At 39.0% G+C, this 16,563-nt stretch overlaps 1 protein-coding gene across 3 annotated transcripts in view; it reads right to left on the bottom strand.

Annotated features, from left to right (window-relative positions):
* Positions 1-16,563, bottom strand: part of PIGK (phosphatidylinositol glycan anchor biosynthesis class K) — a 148,031-nt gene that overhangs the window by 41,776 nt on the left and 89,692 nt on the right. For 2 of the 3 annotated variants that reach the window (XM_015635796.3, XM_015635795.3), the window contains 5 exons: positions 15,948-16,059; positions 15,507-15,603; positions 15,052-15,169; positions 14,201-14,311; positions 9,519-9,691 (listed from right to left, as the gene is read on the bottom strand). In XM_015635796.3, coding sequence (XP_015491282.1) covers positions 9,519-9,691; positions 14,201-14,311; positions 15,052-15,169; positions 15,507-15,603; positions 15,948-16,059 — 611 coding nt within the window. Of the gene's footprint in view, positions 1-5,759; positions 5,808-6,548; positions 6,738-9,518; positions 9,692-14,200; positions 14,312-15,051; positions 15,170-15,506; positions 15,604-15,947; positions 16,060-16,563 lie in introns of those variants that run through there. The other variant, XR_002002024.2, reaches the window with a different exon arrangement.

Genomic DNA, 16,563 nt, shown 5'->3' with positions numbered 1-16,563 from the left:
AGATCTAACCATTAGAAGATCTAACCATTAGAAGATCTAACCATTAGAAGATCTAACCATTCCTATCCTTCAGAGCGCTGCACTGCTTGGGAGGAAATTCAAAAGGATCATCTGCAAGGCAGATTTGGCTCCAGTTTTGGAAAGCTTCTGCCAGCAGAGCAGTGGTCCCAGACTGCAGCTCCAGGAAGGCAGCCACGGGGAAAGCCCTGGCAGCAAGCGGCCCCAGCCTCCCTTCCTGGCCCTGGGAGCCCAGATGGTCTCTGGGCAAACTGCAAGGCAAGAAGCACCGCTCAGCAGGACAGCCCAGGCACAGACCAGCCCTGCCCCTTGGTGCCAAGTGCCCTCAGCGAGGAGCACACAGACCATCTGCTCTCTCCTCGCAGTGGATCCCCGGCCACGCCAGCGGAGTGCAAGCGCGACAGCGAGCGGAGCGCCTGGGAACAGCTGCGGGGCCGGGGAGATGCATCTCAGTGCCTGCTCTGACAGCCACTTCGGCTTTCCTAGGCAGGATAAACACACCCACCTCTGGCTAAAGAACATTCAGTGTCCCAGGACAGCAAACCCACTTTCAGTAATGGTTAACTTTAGGGCACCCAGATTCCTGATGTTAAATTTGAATTCAAACCTTTTGCAGGGTAAGTACAAGAGTTAACCCACCTCTACCAAGTACCTTTCCATAGTCTGAAGCTGTACGAATCCAAGTATCTGTCATTTATCACTGACTGCTGAAAACCCAACAATGTAAGGAACATTTCTAAAATACTGAGATACAAAACATAAAAAGAGTGAAAACATAACATCAATTTAAAGATTATCATCTGTTGAAGATTAATCTGGAAGATTAGCACAGCTTTTCCTTATCCTTCAATCAGTGTCTAAAATTATACCAATACATTGTCATTATTATTCAGTCTCTTCCTCTGCATCTGGTCCCTCCAGAATTGATTTTTTTTGTATGTTTTTCACATGGCAATTCAAGAGAGAACTACACAGAAAATATCACTGTAAAATTAAAAATCCAGCAACAGAAGGCAGGAAGAAGGTGCAACATTTTAAATTGTTTCAATTTCTGATTTAAATTCCCTTAGTAGAGGAATAAACTTGTACATCAGCTACACTTCAGCAACTTTTTTTAACCAGTAGGAAGAGAAATTTTAAATGTCTATCATATAATTCATGGAATTTATGCTAAAGCAACTGTGAATATCAATGCTCAACAATTATTCTTCCCTTCCCTAAAGGAAAGGAGATTCTAGCCTCCATTGTGGTCTTGTCTTCTCTTGGGACCTACTGGACTGAACTATTCTTGTCTCAACACTTGGCTGTGGTGGGAAGAAGACACATTCTCCCTCTCCAAACTTGCTTCTAAATTCTCATTCCTGCCTGTCATCAAAATGCTGTTCAAGCAATGCAGTGCTCTAATTTCGTGCAGTACATACAAAGTGAAAGGGAAATTTCCCAAACAATCTCCTGGTTTCAATCTATATATTTTGGGAGCCCACTGATTTGAACAATTCCTGCATCCATAAGAAACACAAATATATTCTGGTTTCGTAAAAACACAGTAATTTCAGTTTGCAATAAATTCTGGTGCTGCATACCAGAATATGAGCACATCTTCACTTACACAGAGCAGCAACTCCCAGTTCGTTTTGTGAAAGAGAAATCCTGCCTGTCTTTATGTTCCAAATTAGCTCTGATCTCTAGGCAGATGACTAAGGGGCTTTCAACCTTTTCAGTTCTTTTTCAATATCATGTAAACTTGAGCCCAATTTAACTGGCAGAGCAGAGGTGGGCTGTCACCATTCTGAACATCCACAGTTTCTACCCCAGGAATCTTCAAATAGTAAACTGGAGCCAAATGAATTAAGTTTGCTAGGATTCAAAAGATACAACACATCCAAACCCTGAACACTTATTTCCTCCAGCTCCCTATGTATCCTGCTTTCATCCTTTTTTTTTTCTTTTTCCACTTCAGGGGATACAAAAGACTTTACAGTGTTTCATTATTTCTCATTTGTTTCTCCTGATATTTACCAATAACAAATGCTTCATGCAATCAGTCTTCTGCCTGCAAAAATGCTGAATAAATCCCATTTTGCAGTAAATTCTTTGTTTGCAATATTACTATCTTTTTCTGAAAGATCAATCTTACCACAGAGATAATATTTTGCCATCCTACAAATTTTATAAAATAATCTTAGCAGTAGCTTGGACACTTTGGTAGTTGTATTCAGCATCTGTTTCTATAGATTTCTGATACTCTTGACCAAACACATAAAACAATCTCATTTTATAAAGTAATATTAAATAGTGCTCAGCAAGCCATCTGTAAATCCTGTGCTTTATGTGATCAGAATTGCCTTTTGTAATCACTTCTAGTTTTCTTTCCCTCCTTTGAGGCAACTGTGACTTTCTTGCTCCCATGATACCAGAAATTCACACTGGTCTATTCAAAGACCTAGCTGGATAGAAAAGAGATGCGTGGCAATAATGCAATGCTTTTTTTGGAGTTCAGCTCTTTCACAACTTACATTTCACTTTTTTGCTAAAGAACTGGGTCTCTCAGTATGCCCACAGTGCAGCATAACTTCTCTGAGTGTAGTAGAGGCTTCAGAAACAAGCAGTTCAGGGATACACCACAATCTTCCAGACCATCCTGCAGCTCATCAAAACCACCAACAGGCCCTCAGGGACTTGCATTTCAGTAATAAATGCAACAGCTCTATGATGAGAGCTTTGGTCCTGCAAACGCCCGACTTGAGAAAGATCCCTCCTACTGGGAGGGCTGGAAGATGTAGACTGAGATCACTTTATGGTCTTTTAACCATTGTTATATAAATATGTTGTGAAGACAGGCTGCCCCTTTCCCTCCACAGCTTTGGGAAAGACATGAATTTTCAGAAGTAGAAATTTCTGACCATCCAGAAGGTCATCCCTCAGGCACTCAAAAAAAATCAAGCGTAAGCTTTTTCACAATACGGAAACAGGCGAAGACTAAAAGCAATTGCATATGGCTTAATACCACATTTTTAAAAAGCAGTAATGTTGCTTGAATCTTAGAAATTTAACAGTTATGTGCCCAAATTAATTTCTAGGGCATAAGGAATGCTAATATGAATCTGGCCTCTAAATTCCAGAGACCTAAGAGTCCCTCAACCGCTGTTTCCAGATGCCTGCTTCTCTTTGCCCCTGTTTTTTTCACTCTGCTAGAAATCACACAAGAAGGGCACTCTAACAAACATCAGCTGCAGTTCTGGTACTTCTGACAGGAAGCAAATAATAGTAACACTGTTTTACTGAAATTCCCATGTTACCTCACAGTGCTGAAAACATGCCAAAATTACATGAAAATATTTCCTGGTCAGACTTGTGCCAAATACTACAGCTGTTTTCATGGTCTTCTTCAGCAGCAACATAGAGCACACAGCCACAGAAATACTGCTAGGAATAGACATTAATTTTTATTTAGCACCTGGGCAGCAGAGCAAGAAAATCAAGCCAGGACCTCCATATAAATAGCACTAGAAAGAATAACAAGCACTTCAGGAGACTGCAATTATAAAGCAGCCTGCTCAACTGCAAAAATAATAGCAGGTAAAGATCACACAGGGAGGAGGGAAGAAGAAGAAATAATGGAACAAAATAAGAATTTTACACAGGAAAGATATAAAAAGGAATGTATAAAGGGAAACAAAATGAAACCCCTAGATCAAATATCCTGTGGTACCTGGATACTCTCTATGTAGATGATGTTAACATCTACTAGATATACTTAAGGTCTCACACTAAATCTAAATCTAATCACACTAAATCTGCCTTTTAGACATCACCTGTCCATTGCCTGACACCATATGTGCCCAAGTCAACTGGAATATCTAAGTCACTTGTGAAGAATGTAAAGGTACTGAACTTGATTCAAAAGCTGAATCAAATAAAATCCTGCCACTGACTTGAATGTGCTTCATGGTACTTCTACAGACCAAGAGGTTTCTTTGCCTATTAAAATTATACACAGAAATAACTAACTATATATAGATTCAACAAAGCAGTGTTGTACTGAAAATGTGAAATAATAGAAGCACAACCTGGTATCAACAGTTGAAGGTTTCTCATAGAAAAAATGCAGGATGCCACAAAACAAAAATTTGGAGGAATACAGGGGGAAAAATCAGTAAAGAAAATCTGAGTTAAGAGCTATAGTTTTGAAACAAAACTTGTTTTTATTACCAAAAAACCCCAAAATCTATCAAAATGAATGGTCAAAAATTCTTTCAAAGGAAAAACAAATAAATTGCTCGAAGCTGCTTTTTAGAATATCTTGCTAAACAGGGATTATAATTACCAAGCACAGCACTTTAGTGTACTTAAGTCTTCCCAACACAATTTATACCAGCAGTTCTTTTTGATATTGTCAGTCATTCTTATTTATTTTATACCAACATTATACTAGTGAGACTGTGCCCTTCTACATAATTTTTCCTTCTACAGTCTTCATACTAATCTCAGTTGTACTACCTTGACAAGTTCTTTTACTCTAGCAGGTATAGGAGTGTGTGTATAAATGTCTATGAGTATATTGACCTATCTTTCTGCAAGCAAAGAAACCCCAAATATATTTACAAAATACTTTAGGAAATCCAGCAATAATATTTAACAGCAAGTATTGGTTCTCCCATCTTCTTTAATTACTTGTAGGCTATTAAAAAGCACACGGATTACAAAATCCAAACTTAACACTAAAACAGAATAAATTTCTAAGACATTAGAGGAAAATATAGTACATGTGTAAGTGATTAGTTTTCTTCATGGGAAAAATTACGAAACCCATCTGAACATGTTTGTGGACCTAGAAGAGCTTCTTAATCCCACTGGCAATTCAATTCTGGTGAGTAGAGACGTACTAAATTCTGAGGTTTTTTCCTACTTTTACATTACTCTGAAACTGAAGCACGTTACATCTCTACCAGGATGTCGCCCAGTAGGAAAAGTGGAAAGTAAGATTAAAACCTCCCATTATCCCGTCGAATTTCCACTGAACAAGGACCAAGTTGAACTCGCCTGCCTGATTCCGAGGGGATCCCGCAGAGCAGGGCGCGGGGCGGGCGCGGCGGGGCCCCCCCGCTCCCGATCCCGGCTCCCAGTCCCGATCCCGGCTCCCAGTCCCGGTCCCGGCTCCCAGTCCCGGTCCCGGCTCCCAGTCCCGGTCCCGGCTCCCAGTCCCGGTCCCGGCTCCCAGTCCCGGTCCCGGCTCCCAGTCCCGGCTCCCGGCCCCGGTCNCAGTCCCGGTCCCGGCTCCCAGTCCCGGTCCCGGCTCCCAGTCCCGGTCCCGGCTCCCAGTCCCGGTCCCGGCTCCCAGTCCCAGTCCCGGCTCCCAGTCCCGGCTCCCGGTCCCGGCTCCCGGTCCCGGCTCCCGGTCCCGATCCCGGCTCCCGGTCCCGATCCCGGCTCCCGGCCCCGATCCCGGCTCCCAGTCCCGGCGCGATGTCGCCACCTGCCGGCGCGGGCCGGGAGCGGGAGTGCGGGAGCCCCGCCAGGCACCGGGAACCTGAGCTGGCAGAATTAGTCCTAAAAGTGACTTACGAAATGCGAAAGAACTACGGACTTGTGGCACCTGGTACAGACTGAAGGGGGCATCTCGGAACAAACCCAGACATTCTTATTTTAGTTTAAGGAAAGCTCACTGAGCTGAGCAGCATCTACTTGCCAAAAAAACAAATACCTATTGGTTCACAAAGTTGATTCCCCAAGGCTTCAGGACCACACAACAGCACCTTTAATTATTAAGCACATCAAATTGAAAATAGCTGGTGGAAAAGAAGAAAGGACAGGAAAGAGACACCAACACACACACACACACATACAAAATAGATTGAGAGAACATTAGCTAGTAATATTCTGCAAATGAACCAATTACTCATAATTAGCCTGTTACACAAGCATCCCTCCTAACACAAGTGACCAATTTATCTTTAAGAAAACAGTCACTACCAGTAGTATCACAATTCTTCATAACAGAAGTATTAAATACAAGTGTAATTCTCAAAAGCAATAAAACTACAATGATTTTATATGATACTGTCTTTAATTCACTTCTTACTGCCCTCAAGGGAAATATTCATCCCTATTTCTACCAACACTTTCTGCTGATACAGGTCTTTTCCTCATGACAAGAACTGAAAATGAGAAAGTGTTCCAACTGGCTGTAGAGTTACAAGTTTAAAAGAGACATTCCTAATTTACTGGATGTTCTAAAACCTGCGAGGCTCCTCCTCCAAAGAAGCAAAATTTCTTCTACTCCTTAAAGCTGACTTTTTGCACTTGCATGGGGATTTAGACAAAACATAGCCATCTGAAGCCTCAGAACCCCTAGACTGTCAGATTTTCTGCTAAAATTGGCAGCTACAGATCCTGTCAGGACTGAGGCAGCTGCAGAACAAGCCCTTTGAAGTGAACACAGCTTAGACTGAAACAACTGTGAAGAAAGGAAATAGCAGAGGAACCTTCTCTTTATTTTTTAAAGCTTTTACTCGCAAATATTCACCTACCACTATGTGGATAGAAAGAAAGCCTCTTCTCTTGGTTAATTAGTAGTTGTTCTCTGTATGAGTCTCAGCCCAAGCCAGAGGAAACTTCAAAGGCCTCACTCGTCAAATGTCACGGCATGAGCTCCACGTGAAGCTGCCAGTTCTGATCTGGTTGCGCAGCTATGGCTCACGCTGGGCTTGGGAGCGGATCTGTACAACCAAGTAATTGCTAAGCAATTGTGTAACAAAAGAACAAACTTCTATTGAAAAGATTTGGCAAAGTCACAGCAGTGGGCAAGATGAGAACTTGAACAGTCTGCCAGCAGTACAATCCTGATATATGTTCATGCCTCACATGACAGCATCTTCTTTACCCATAATCTGTGTAATCAGTGGTTTACCTCTTTTGTTCGTCTGGCTTTTAATGTCCTTACCTGCATGTGTGACACCTGCAGCTTTAAAACAAACAAATCAAATCTAACACAGACAATAAGACTGTGTCTTAGTTGAGGCCTGGATTTCATTTTCTGATTATGCTCTGTAACACAAAAATTCTGTACCATTCTACTGCCGCCAGAACATAAAAGGAGAAGAAAAAAAGGTATCAAACTAACACTGAGGGAAGACTAAAAGAATAAAACAGAGGACATGACTCATAAAGAATGAAGCCTCAAATCAAATATTAAATCAATAACAGCTTCACACTCAGTAACCAGTAATACAAATTCTGACATACTAGCAGTACACACTTGTGATCTATCAGACACCTCTTGGTCAATAAATCTTACAAACTCTTAAGGGCCCAAGCTCAATTCTCTATTATTTTCTTCTGCTTCATCAGGGCTTTTAAAACAATGTTGGGCATGAACAAGATTAGTCATAACTATTTAAGAGGGATTATTTTGCTTTTAATAAGCTTGGTTTAGCTCTCTCCCAGTGAAACAAAAAAGAATAAACCAGCCTGTGATAGCCCCATCCTTCCCCAGCTGTTTTACCTGAGAGTGTCAACAGCCATCGCACTCCCAAAAGGCACAGAATGGTTTAACTGACACTGAGAGAGTTAACAATAAGCACTCACATTCTGTCATTCAGGAGACATCCTTACATTATTTTGGGACAATCAGTGGCAGCACCTATTCAAAAATCATGTAATTTTTGTTCTGCCTTCCCTACACCCTCAGAAATAGGTGCATGTAATGTTCATAACATTCTTCTAAAAAACCAGAGTAACTAGTTCTTGTAGATCAGATGCTCCAAAACTGCATTTTTAAAAAGCATTAACATTTTCATTTAATAAATTCACTTCAAGCTGTAATTCTTAAATGTGTTGTAGTTAAACAGAGCTATCATACCAAGAGGTACTGACCTCAGAATTCTGCTTAAGGAATTTATTATGCACTCCACATCACTGCCTGTTAGAGCTATATTACAGTTTTTCAGTACTTTTTTAACAAATTCCATACTTTCTCCTCCAATAAAAACATATTGTCTACAAACTCTTTCCAAATCCTACCAAGACACTGAGAACTTAAGTAGTTTTTTAGAAAATTGTATAAAGGAGAACTATTAAACCAGCCATTAAACCAGCATGTCACCATCCCTTCCAATTACACAGACTTAAGTGGAATTGCCATGATAATGTAATACAGATTTCATTAAATACCTGAACATTTCACAAGGATAACATTCCTCTCTGTGCATGAGTGCTCATTTCTCAACATATTTCTATGTGTGCACTCCAGTAGTGTCAGGCACCAAAAATCTCTCCACTACTGACACCAAACGAACACACACACACAAAAAAAGCTGAAAATTCCAGCCAGACACTTCCTGCTCAAGAATGGAAAAGTCCTTCAAGATCTACTTCTCCTTTCAATTGTCCACAGAGGTAAGTTTTCATCATGGTTTTTGACTAACAGAACTTCTGTGACTTGCCAAGAGCTTTTTTAATCTTCAGTGAAAAAACAAATTTAGTCACTAAGTACTGTTCTATACTAAGGCATCACAAAACTAGCTTAAGATTTATATGGTATGTACTAATGCATATGATCCAGATATAAATACAGTGTGAAAGTAAAATATAAAATACACAAGACCTTTTAGGATATTTATAATGACAAGGACCAGAGTTACTGTTATCTTTAAAATAAATAAAACTGCTATCCACTGGCTTGAGCAACAGTAAACAACAAGGTAGACAAGAATTTATATAAATTTACATGTTGAAAAGTATTTAGTCCTTGATATAATACAATATTTCAATTCTTTGTTTCCCCCTCCTACAGGACAGTATCATCAAGCACAAAAGACACAACAGAAATGGAAGTACAATGCTAAATAAACCCTACAGAACAAGCACATCTTTCTTTACATCTTCCCAATAGGTGGCAACAGTATCCCAAAAATACAAAGAAGTTTATACTTCTTTCTTCATCCACATAGTAATAGAAGCCCTGTTACAACTTCAATCAATGAACTTGCACTTAAACTTGTAGTTCTAATCAAATGAATCACTACATCTCAGGAACAGAAATTTTCAGGACAGAATAATGTCAAAGGCCCAGAAATTCAGAGAACAGAAACAAAGCGTTTGTTAAAAAAAGCTAATTGTTATCACCTAACCTGATGGCTTATACTCAAAGCTCACCTGGGGGGGGGTCAAACTACCACAAGCAGGAATTGCACTAAAAAATATTTGAACACTAAAGAAGAAACATTAAGGAAGAAATAAAATTCTAAACTACCTCGGTTATTGGCATCCACACCTTGGTCTTAAGCAGCAATTTATTTAGAAAGGTGAGGGAAAGAGTGGGTATGTTTACACAGAATTTTCAGCTGACAATTTCATCACAGTAGGAGGTCCATATTAACTCCCTGATTCCTTGTAAGAAACAACAGGAAGTCAGAGTTCTTTTGCCTTGGCAGTTACGCAACTGGTTTGTTTTTGTGGCACAAAGCTATACATATCAGGTCTAAATAATGACTACTTACTTGCTTTCAAATCCAGCCACGTCCCGGTGCAAGGAAAGTGTCTCTGTGGTGATCTCCACCTTCCTGACGCTGCCGAAGAAATCTGTTATCAGAACGTTCTGAGGGGCTCGCTGGAACAGGTCTGTTCGGTGCCCAGGGGTGGAAACACACAAGCTTTTTGGACAGACCTGAAACTGAAAACCAAGATGGACAATCACATCCTGTCCCTAATTCAACAGTCTCTATATACACTTTCCAAAATTAAATTACTATTAAAAAGAAAGATAAATCATACATATAGCTTGTATTAATTTCAGTACAAGCTCCATAGCTGAAAAAAAAAAGTGGTTGAAAAAATGCATTAAGATGCATAAACACCTTAAGCATTTCTGAAAATCTTTTTTCCTTACAATAATGCCACTGGATTTTAAAAATGCTCCTGTGAAAGCCAACAATCAATTACATGTAACTGATAAATGCACAAATATATTGCTGAATACAGATGCAGCAATGCTGCTATAACCTTCCAGAAGTCACAAGTGGGCATAAATTCTTCATATTTACCAAAGGGAGGCATTCAAAATCAAATAAGCTTTGATAAGCAGCTCTGTTGAAGGCTTCATAAAGAAGCAAAAAATTTACATTTTGAGAGGAAAAAAAAAATCCATCAGTCTTGTTTCTAATTTATAGCCTACAAATTAATGCATAGAATCTTCAAATATCCAAAGTGCTTTGTTTACATTAAGTTCACAGACATCCTGTGACACTTACAAACTAGCTAAACACCTTATTATTTATTTTACCCATGTATCTTGTCTATATATCAGATCCCCTATATCCCACACACAGTGCAACACCTGGAAGACAAAACCAGCACTAACAAAAGCAAAAGGAACAGTGACATATTTGGTGCAGCATTTAGGAACACCTGGCAGAAGAGGATGCCAGGTATCATGTAACAAGTTTGTTATGTACCCAGCAGACATTCAAGGCAATACAAATGCGTGTGGGACAGACACAAAGCCATTCTGCACCAGTCCTACCACACCTGCCACAACACAGATCACCTGGTAACAGTGCAGGTTATGTGAGTCCTTCACATTCCAGCCACACAAGAGATTTCACATACAGGACTAAGAATGTTATTCTCCACATGGGTGCTCATGTTCCTTCATCTTAAATTGTCCAAGTGATTTTCACCAACAGGTCCATCAACCACAGGATCTAAAGCTCATATACCTAAATTACCTCATTTGTCAGCTCTTACAAGGTGGCATCCTTATGACAAAACCACGGGTCCTAATCAGCTCAGTGCAAATACAACTTGAATTATACCAGATTATGACTGAAAAAACCTGTGAGTTTCAGGCCATACTTCCCAGCAGAAATAATGTACTCAGCCTGACACAAAATTCACAGGCTTTTGTTGCTCATTCTTGCTGGACAACAGAGCCCTATAGTTTTACAGAAAGTTTTCCGGAGAGGAAACATCGATCTGGCTTTTCCTCGTAGAGGACAGATTCTATCTCCCCATTCCTCCCTTCTGCTCTACTCCAGTTTCTCTTTTATCCCTTTTTTAGCCTAAGCCTGTAAGCATATGGCATCAGGCTGCTTGTCCAGGGAGGCCTCAGCTCACTATCACCTTTACCTGAAGCACACCTGACACATATACACTCAGCTCTTATTTTAACAATTCCCAACTCTCTTGTTGGCTGCTATCACACAGCTGCTAAAGAAAAGATGGGGCAAATCAAACCCTTGTTATCCTCCCTGTGGTGAAAATGAACTAGACTCATCAGCATCATGCTTCCCATACAAAAGCCAGTTGTTAATGCACACACAAACACTCTAAAATTTTCATTTTCACCAAAAGGCTATCAATTTTCTCCGGCTTTGTTATAGTTAAGGGCACAAACATAAAAACTAAGTCTCTGAACTAAACTATAAAAAGTAAACATTTGTTTTAATCACTCTATTTGAAGCACAAATTTATGCTGCAGTTATACAAGTAAATGTCTCACCAAGGTTTTGAGAGTATAAATGTCAAAAAAAATCTGCATCAGCTCTGAAAGTAGGAAACTAATACTACACCAAACTAATTCTAACCTGCCCCACAACAATTTACTACTACAACATATTGAAAGGAATTTGAACAATAATATGAAGTGGCAGTGAAAAGAAGACTTCAGTGTTAAAAACCCATCCACTACCACTGTGAGAAAGGACTGCAAACCATTTATAGCACAGAGAATTAACACTAATAACCAAGGTCTTCTGACAAAAAAAAGGAAAAGGCAAACACTGGCTAAGTTAAGCACATTTTTCCTATACTAATTTTTCCAAATTTTAAATTATTTTTTTTTTAAACAAAGCTAAACAACTACCCCAACTTTGTTATCTTAACTTTTCTAACAACAATTTAGATATTTTAGTACAAATGACAGCTCATTTATAAATTTATTTGAATCTTATTTTAAAAGTTCAAATTTATGACATTTCAATGTAGTCTTTATTTTCAGGGAATTATGATCAAACCTAAAGTCAGTCAGTTGCACAGCTTTATGCTATCCCTTAGCAACACAGATGGAGCAGGTGGGGAGTAGGTGGAGTGGATAATGAAAAATGATGTATCATTCTTTGCAGGAACGCAATATCCAAATCTTAGGTGGATGTGAAGAGAAGCTGTTTCAAGAGTGGTTAGAGAAAAGTAAAGAGGTAATGGGATAGAAGCAGTGTAACAAATACACAGTACTTCAAAAAGAGAAGACATCTGACATATCAGAAGATCAAACAACTAAAGATCATTTAATTTTAAAGCTAGGTAGTGAGCAACATAAGTTACTCTGATCTTGGAAAGCATTAATTTAAATTAAAATAATCAGAGTTGGATAGAGTACCTCCAGTTCCAGAGTACCTCCTGCAACTGTTGGCAAAAAAAAAAAAACAGGTTTATATCCTCACCACAGACTAACCATATGCCATTTTGGAACTCTTAGATGAAGCCCTGAAAAGCACCAACTCCAAGTCAAGTGATCCCAGTTTCTGAAATGCATGCAGATTATGACTCAGTACCTGATCACACAATGGTCTGGGTTGGAAGAGACCTTAAAGATCATCTACCTTCACTTTCCTACCAAGGGCAGGGACACCTCCCACTCGACCAGGCCTCGCAGGCCCATCCAACCTGGCCTTGAACAATTTATCACAAATCACAATATACTTGTGGCCCTTCTCTTCTACTCCCTGAGCATCAATCAGCAGATCGATGTAGGATAAGATGACTTACATAAGGTAAGGAATTTACCAGTATGGATAACTTCCCACAGCTCTTCCTGAATATTTGGCATATAAGCAAAAATACAGTTTCTCCAAAGAGCTCAAATACACAGTTTCTCCAAAGAGCTCAAAAAGTAAACTACTTGGCCAGCTAACAAATTTCTACGCTTTCCACAATAATCAGATTAACATCCTGCTGGCCAGACCACCTATACCACTTCCAAGGGAGTGTCTTACACAGTAGAAAGCACTTTTCCTTTTTTATGACCTTTTATTATTACCACAAATCAATTTTCTGGTTTACAGTAACATTTGAATGAACAGACTAGACAAAGATGCTTAATCAATAAAGAACTTGCATATTTTTCTTTATCAAGATTTATTTTAAAGTTACCTGTATCTCATAATTAGAAGGTATTAAATTATAGGACAGACTTTCATGCCCATAGAAGTAAGTAAAAGAACCTTGAGTCTTAGGCAGAGTCAATTCTGTATCAACATAAACTCTGCCAAGTGTGGGTTGTTTAGAGAGAATTCTAGCACACATGCAGCAGTCAGGCTAACACCATCCTCTGTAGACAGAGGGTGGCATAAAACTTTTGAGCAGCTGCTCCTTTTACAGAAATTAATTTATGACAATGTATTCTGTAAGTGGTGGCTCCTAGATTACTGATGTGGCACAGCAGGATTTACAGTAACAAGGTACCAAAGTATAACCCATGACTACAAAAAAACTAGCACTGGAATAGGTATAAAGGGTTAACAGAGCAAATAAAATATGGTTACTTTTTAAGTCCTCTCACCAGTGTACACATCTCCCTGCTAGAGAGGCATTTTCATAAATTTTGTCATGTTATCTGGTTAGCTTCTTCTTCTGCTTCATACCTGAAATCTACAATAATGTTTGCCTCAACTATAATTAAGTCCAAACACTGAGGTACTTGTATATATCTTGTTCTGAAATCTAAGCAGATATACAGATAAATTCATCTCTGCATGAATTTGTGAGTGCACTGTTAGAATTTTAACTGTTTAATCACCTTTGCAAAACAACATCAATGTCTGCTTTTCCACATCTGCAGTGTCTGCTATCCTGGTTTTAGAAGCTTCCTGCTAAAATATTTCACATGCAAATGCATCATTCTATTGATATGAATATTTAATGAATACTTTATTATTTTTTCAGCAAAAAATAAAAAATATGGCTAATTTTGTTTTTTTTTTTTTCTGGAGCCAGCAAAGCACTTTCAAATGAGGACAATCCTTGAAGTGTTACACAACTGGCAAAAAAACTCTCATCCAAAGCTGCTTCCGAGAGAAACAGCAGGAGCATAAAAAGCATTTGAAGAACCCTACAGACAAAATAGATTAGTTTTGGAACTATTAAAGTCATTAGCATATTCATGAATGTCGAGTATTCTACTTACTAGGTCATTCATATTTGTCTGGCTGGCTGGATGAATTTCTTCCAAGAACTCTAACACATAGAACGTGTATCTGTCCATGAGATGAACACCAATCCCCAGGTCAGGCTGATGCTTTAAAAACAACACACAACATTATTTGCCATCTGCAGAAGAGATCTCAGCATCCAGGAGAGGGAACAGAATGTAACAGCATGTTGCAAAAGTTAAGTGTAATTTTTTTTGTTCTTGGGCAAATTATGCAAGAAAATGGCCAGCTGTGAAGAAAACTACTGCTGATAAGCTGAACAATGCCACTTATCTAGAAACTGTATCTGTAATATCTATGTTTCCCAAAAAGCAGGGAACCCCTTCTTAATGGCCCAGCACGGATCTGTGGACTTGAAAAAACAGGGCTGGGAGAGCCAGTGTATCTTACAGCAGTGCATGGGTTCAGGTAATCCTGACCAGCTGCTTTTGGTCTGGCTGGGATCTCACCCATGGCTCCTTCTGTAATTCTGGATATAATTACAGCAGGTGAAGGCTAGCATTTTGTTTTATATCAAGCATAGTAAGTCCTAGATTGAATATTCCTCACACACATCTCTCAGCAGTCTTCCCATAAGATTCCTTACTATCCTAGGCAATACATAAACTGGTCAGCAAGCACAGAAATCCATCATTAGCCTGGTTCTTTGGGAGAGCATACAAAAACAAGCAGGAACAGTACACTTACAAGTTTTGTCAAAACCCCACAAAATACCTTATACATTCAGCAACTAGAATAAGGGAAATCTTTAGTTAAAAGTCAGCAGGAACTGTACTTTTAACTCAGGCATTCTGAAAACTCTTCAGGATCACATAAATCTACTTACTGATAAAGAATCTTCTCCTACTTGGCTGCTAGCCAAGGCCATTATGTTGGGTGAATAAAATCGTTCATACATGGATGCTCCTTGACAAGTATCAATAATAAACAACAATTCATTGTACCTGAAAGAAAGAAAACAGCCTCCTTACCCACTTCCACCCAAACACCATATACATACTTCACATTTTAGTTACCAGGGCTCAGAACCTGGAACCTCAGAAAAGGAACTCCCCTGATCAGTTTTAGGATGCGAGTTTGCCCAAAGCAATACATTTGAGCAGCTCTAACTGCAGGAAGCTGAAAGCAAAAACTAAAACTCTGCTTTCTGAATGCAAACTCTCACACAAGTTTATGGATCACCAACAGTATCACTGCTGCAGGTAAGCAAGGCCTACCAGTAAGACACACTTAAAGAGTACGTTCAAGATATTCAGTGTCTACATAACACTTATTTCTTACCTCCTTTTCTGCCACATTTGTTCAAAGGCATCAGCAAGTTCTACATTTGTGATTTCTTCAGAATCTTGAAATTTTAGGAAACCATTTCCACCATGACCTGACAGAAAATTCAGAAGTTAGGCAAGGATGTAGATTAAAGGAAGATATACAGCCTGGCTAATCATTTTTCTAAAACAAGGTAAACACAATTCTCTTTCTCCAGAGACAGTCCAACAAAATAAAATATTGGTACAGTAAAAACAATACACCTTCCATTTCAACTGGAAACTATACTGGTTTAGTACTGCTTTACAGGCATTTTTTCTTAATTAGAGTGACATGATAAAACCAGAAATAAAATCTCTTGGTCGATTCTTTTGTGCATTTGGACTACTGATGCTTTCAACAAACCCATCCAACTGAGCAAGCATTAATAAACTGTACGGAGAAACCTGCAATTACCTGTCATATATATTAGAATATTGCTTCTGTCATCAGAAAGAAGACGTTTAGATCGTGGTGTGCTTGGTGGGATTCTTCCCGTTAAAACACGCAAGAAATTTTCAACAGTAACCTATGAATAGAAGCATAAAGGAATTTTCTAAAGATAAAAATATTGATCAGCTATAGTCTGGGTCCAAGAAATTAAATAATGGAACACTAAAATATGCAGTGTATCTAATCAGACCTAGTATGGCGTGGTATAAACTGCATAAACATTTTCTGTGCAACGTTTTAGTTCAGGTAAAGAATCATGTGGTACCTTTTACTTTACTCCACTAACATCAGCTTGTTGTGTAATTATATCAAATCAATCTACTACTGTTATAATTTTTGAATACATTTACACTGATCTAAAAACCTGTCAGCATATAGTTTCATTGTGCCAAAGCTGCTCCTGTACTCACAAAATGCTCCAACATTAGTGTGTGTTACCATGGAAAAACAAAAGTTTAAATTCTCTCTGCAACTCAGAAAAGAAAAAACAAGATCAATTCCATTACATAAGTCTGAGTGAATAGATAAATTCCATCTGAGTGGTGACTGCAAGATGTCCTATAACACCATTTCCACTTGA

Source organism: Parus major, chromosome 8 (assembly GCF_001522545.3).
Source record: "Parus major isolate Abel chromosome 8, Parus_major1.1, whole genome shotgun sequence".
NCBI lineage: Eukaryota > Metazoa > Chordata > Aves > Passeriformes > Paridae > Parus > Parus major.
The sequence above is the reverse complement of the archived record's forward strand: the minus strand, read 5'-3'. Positions and strand labels throughout refer to the sequence as shown.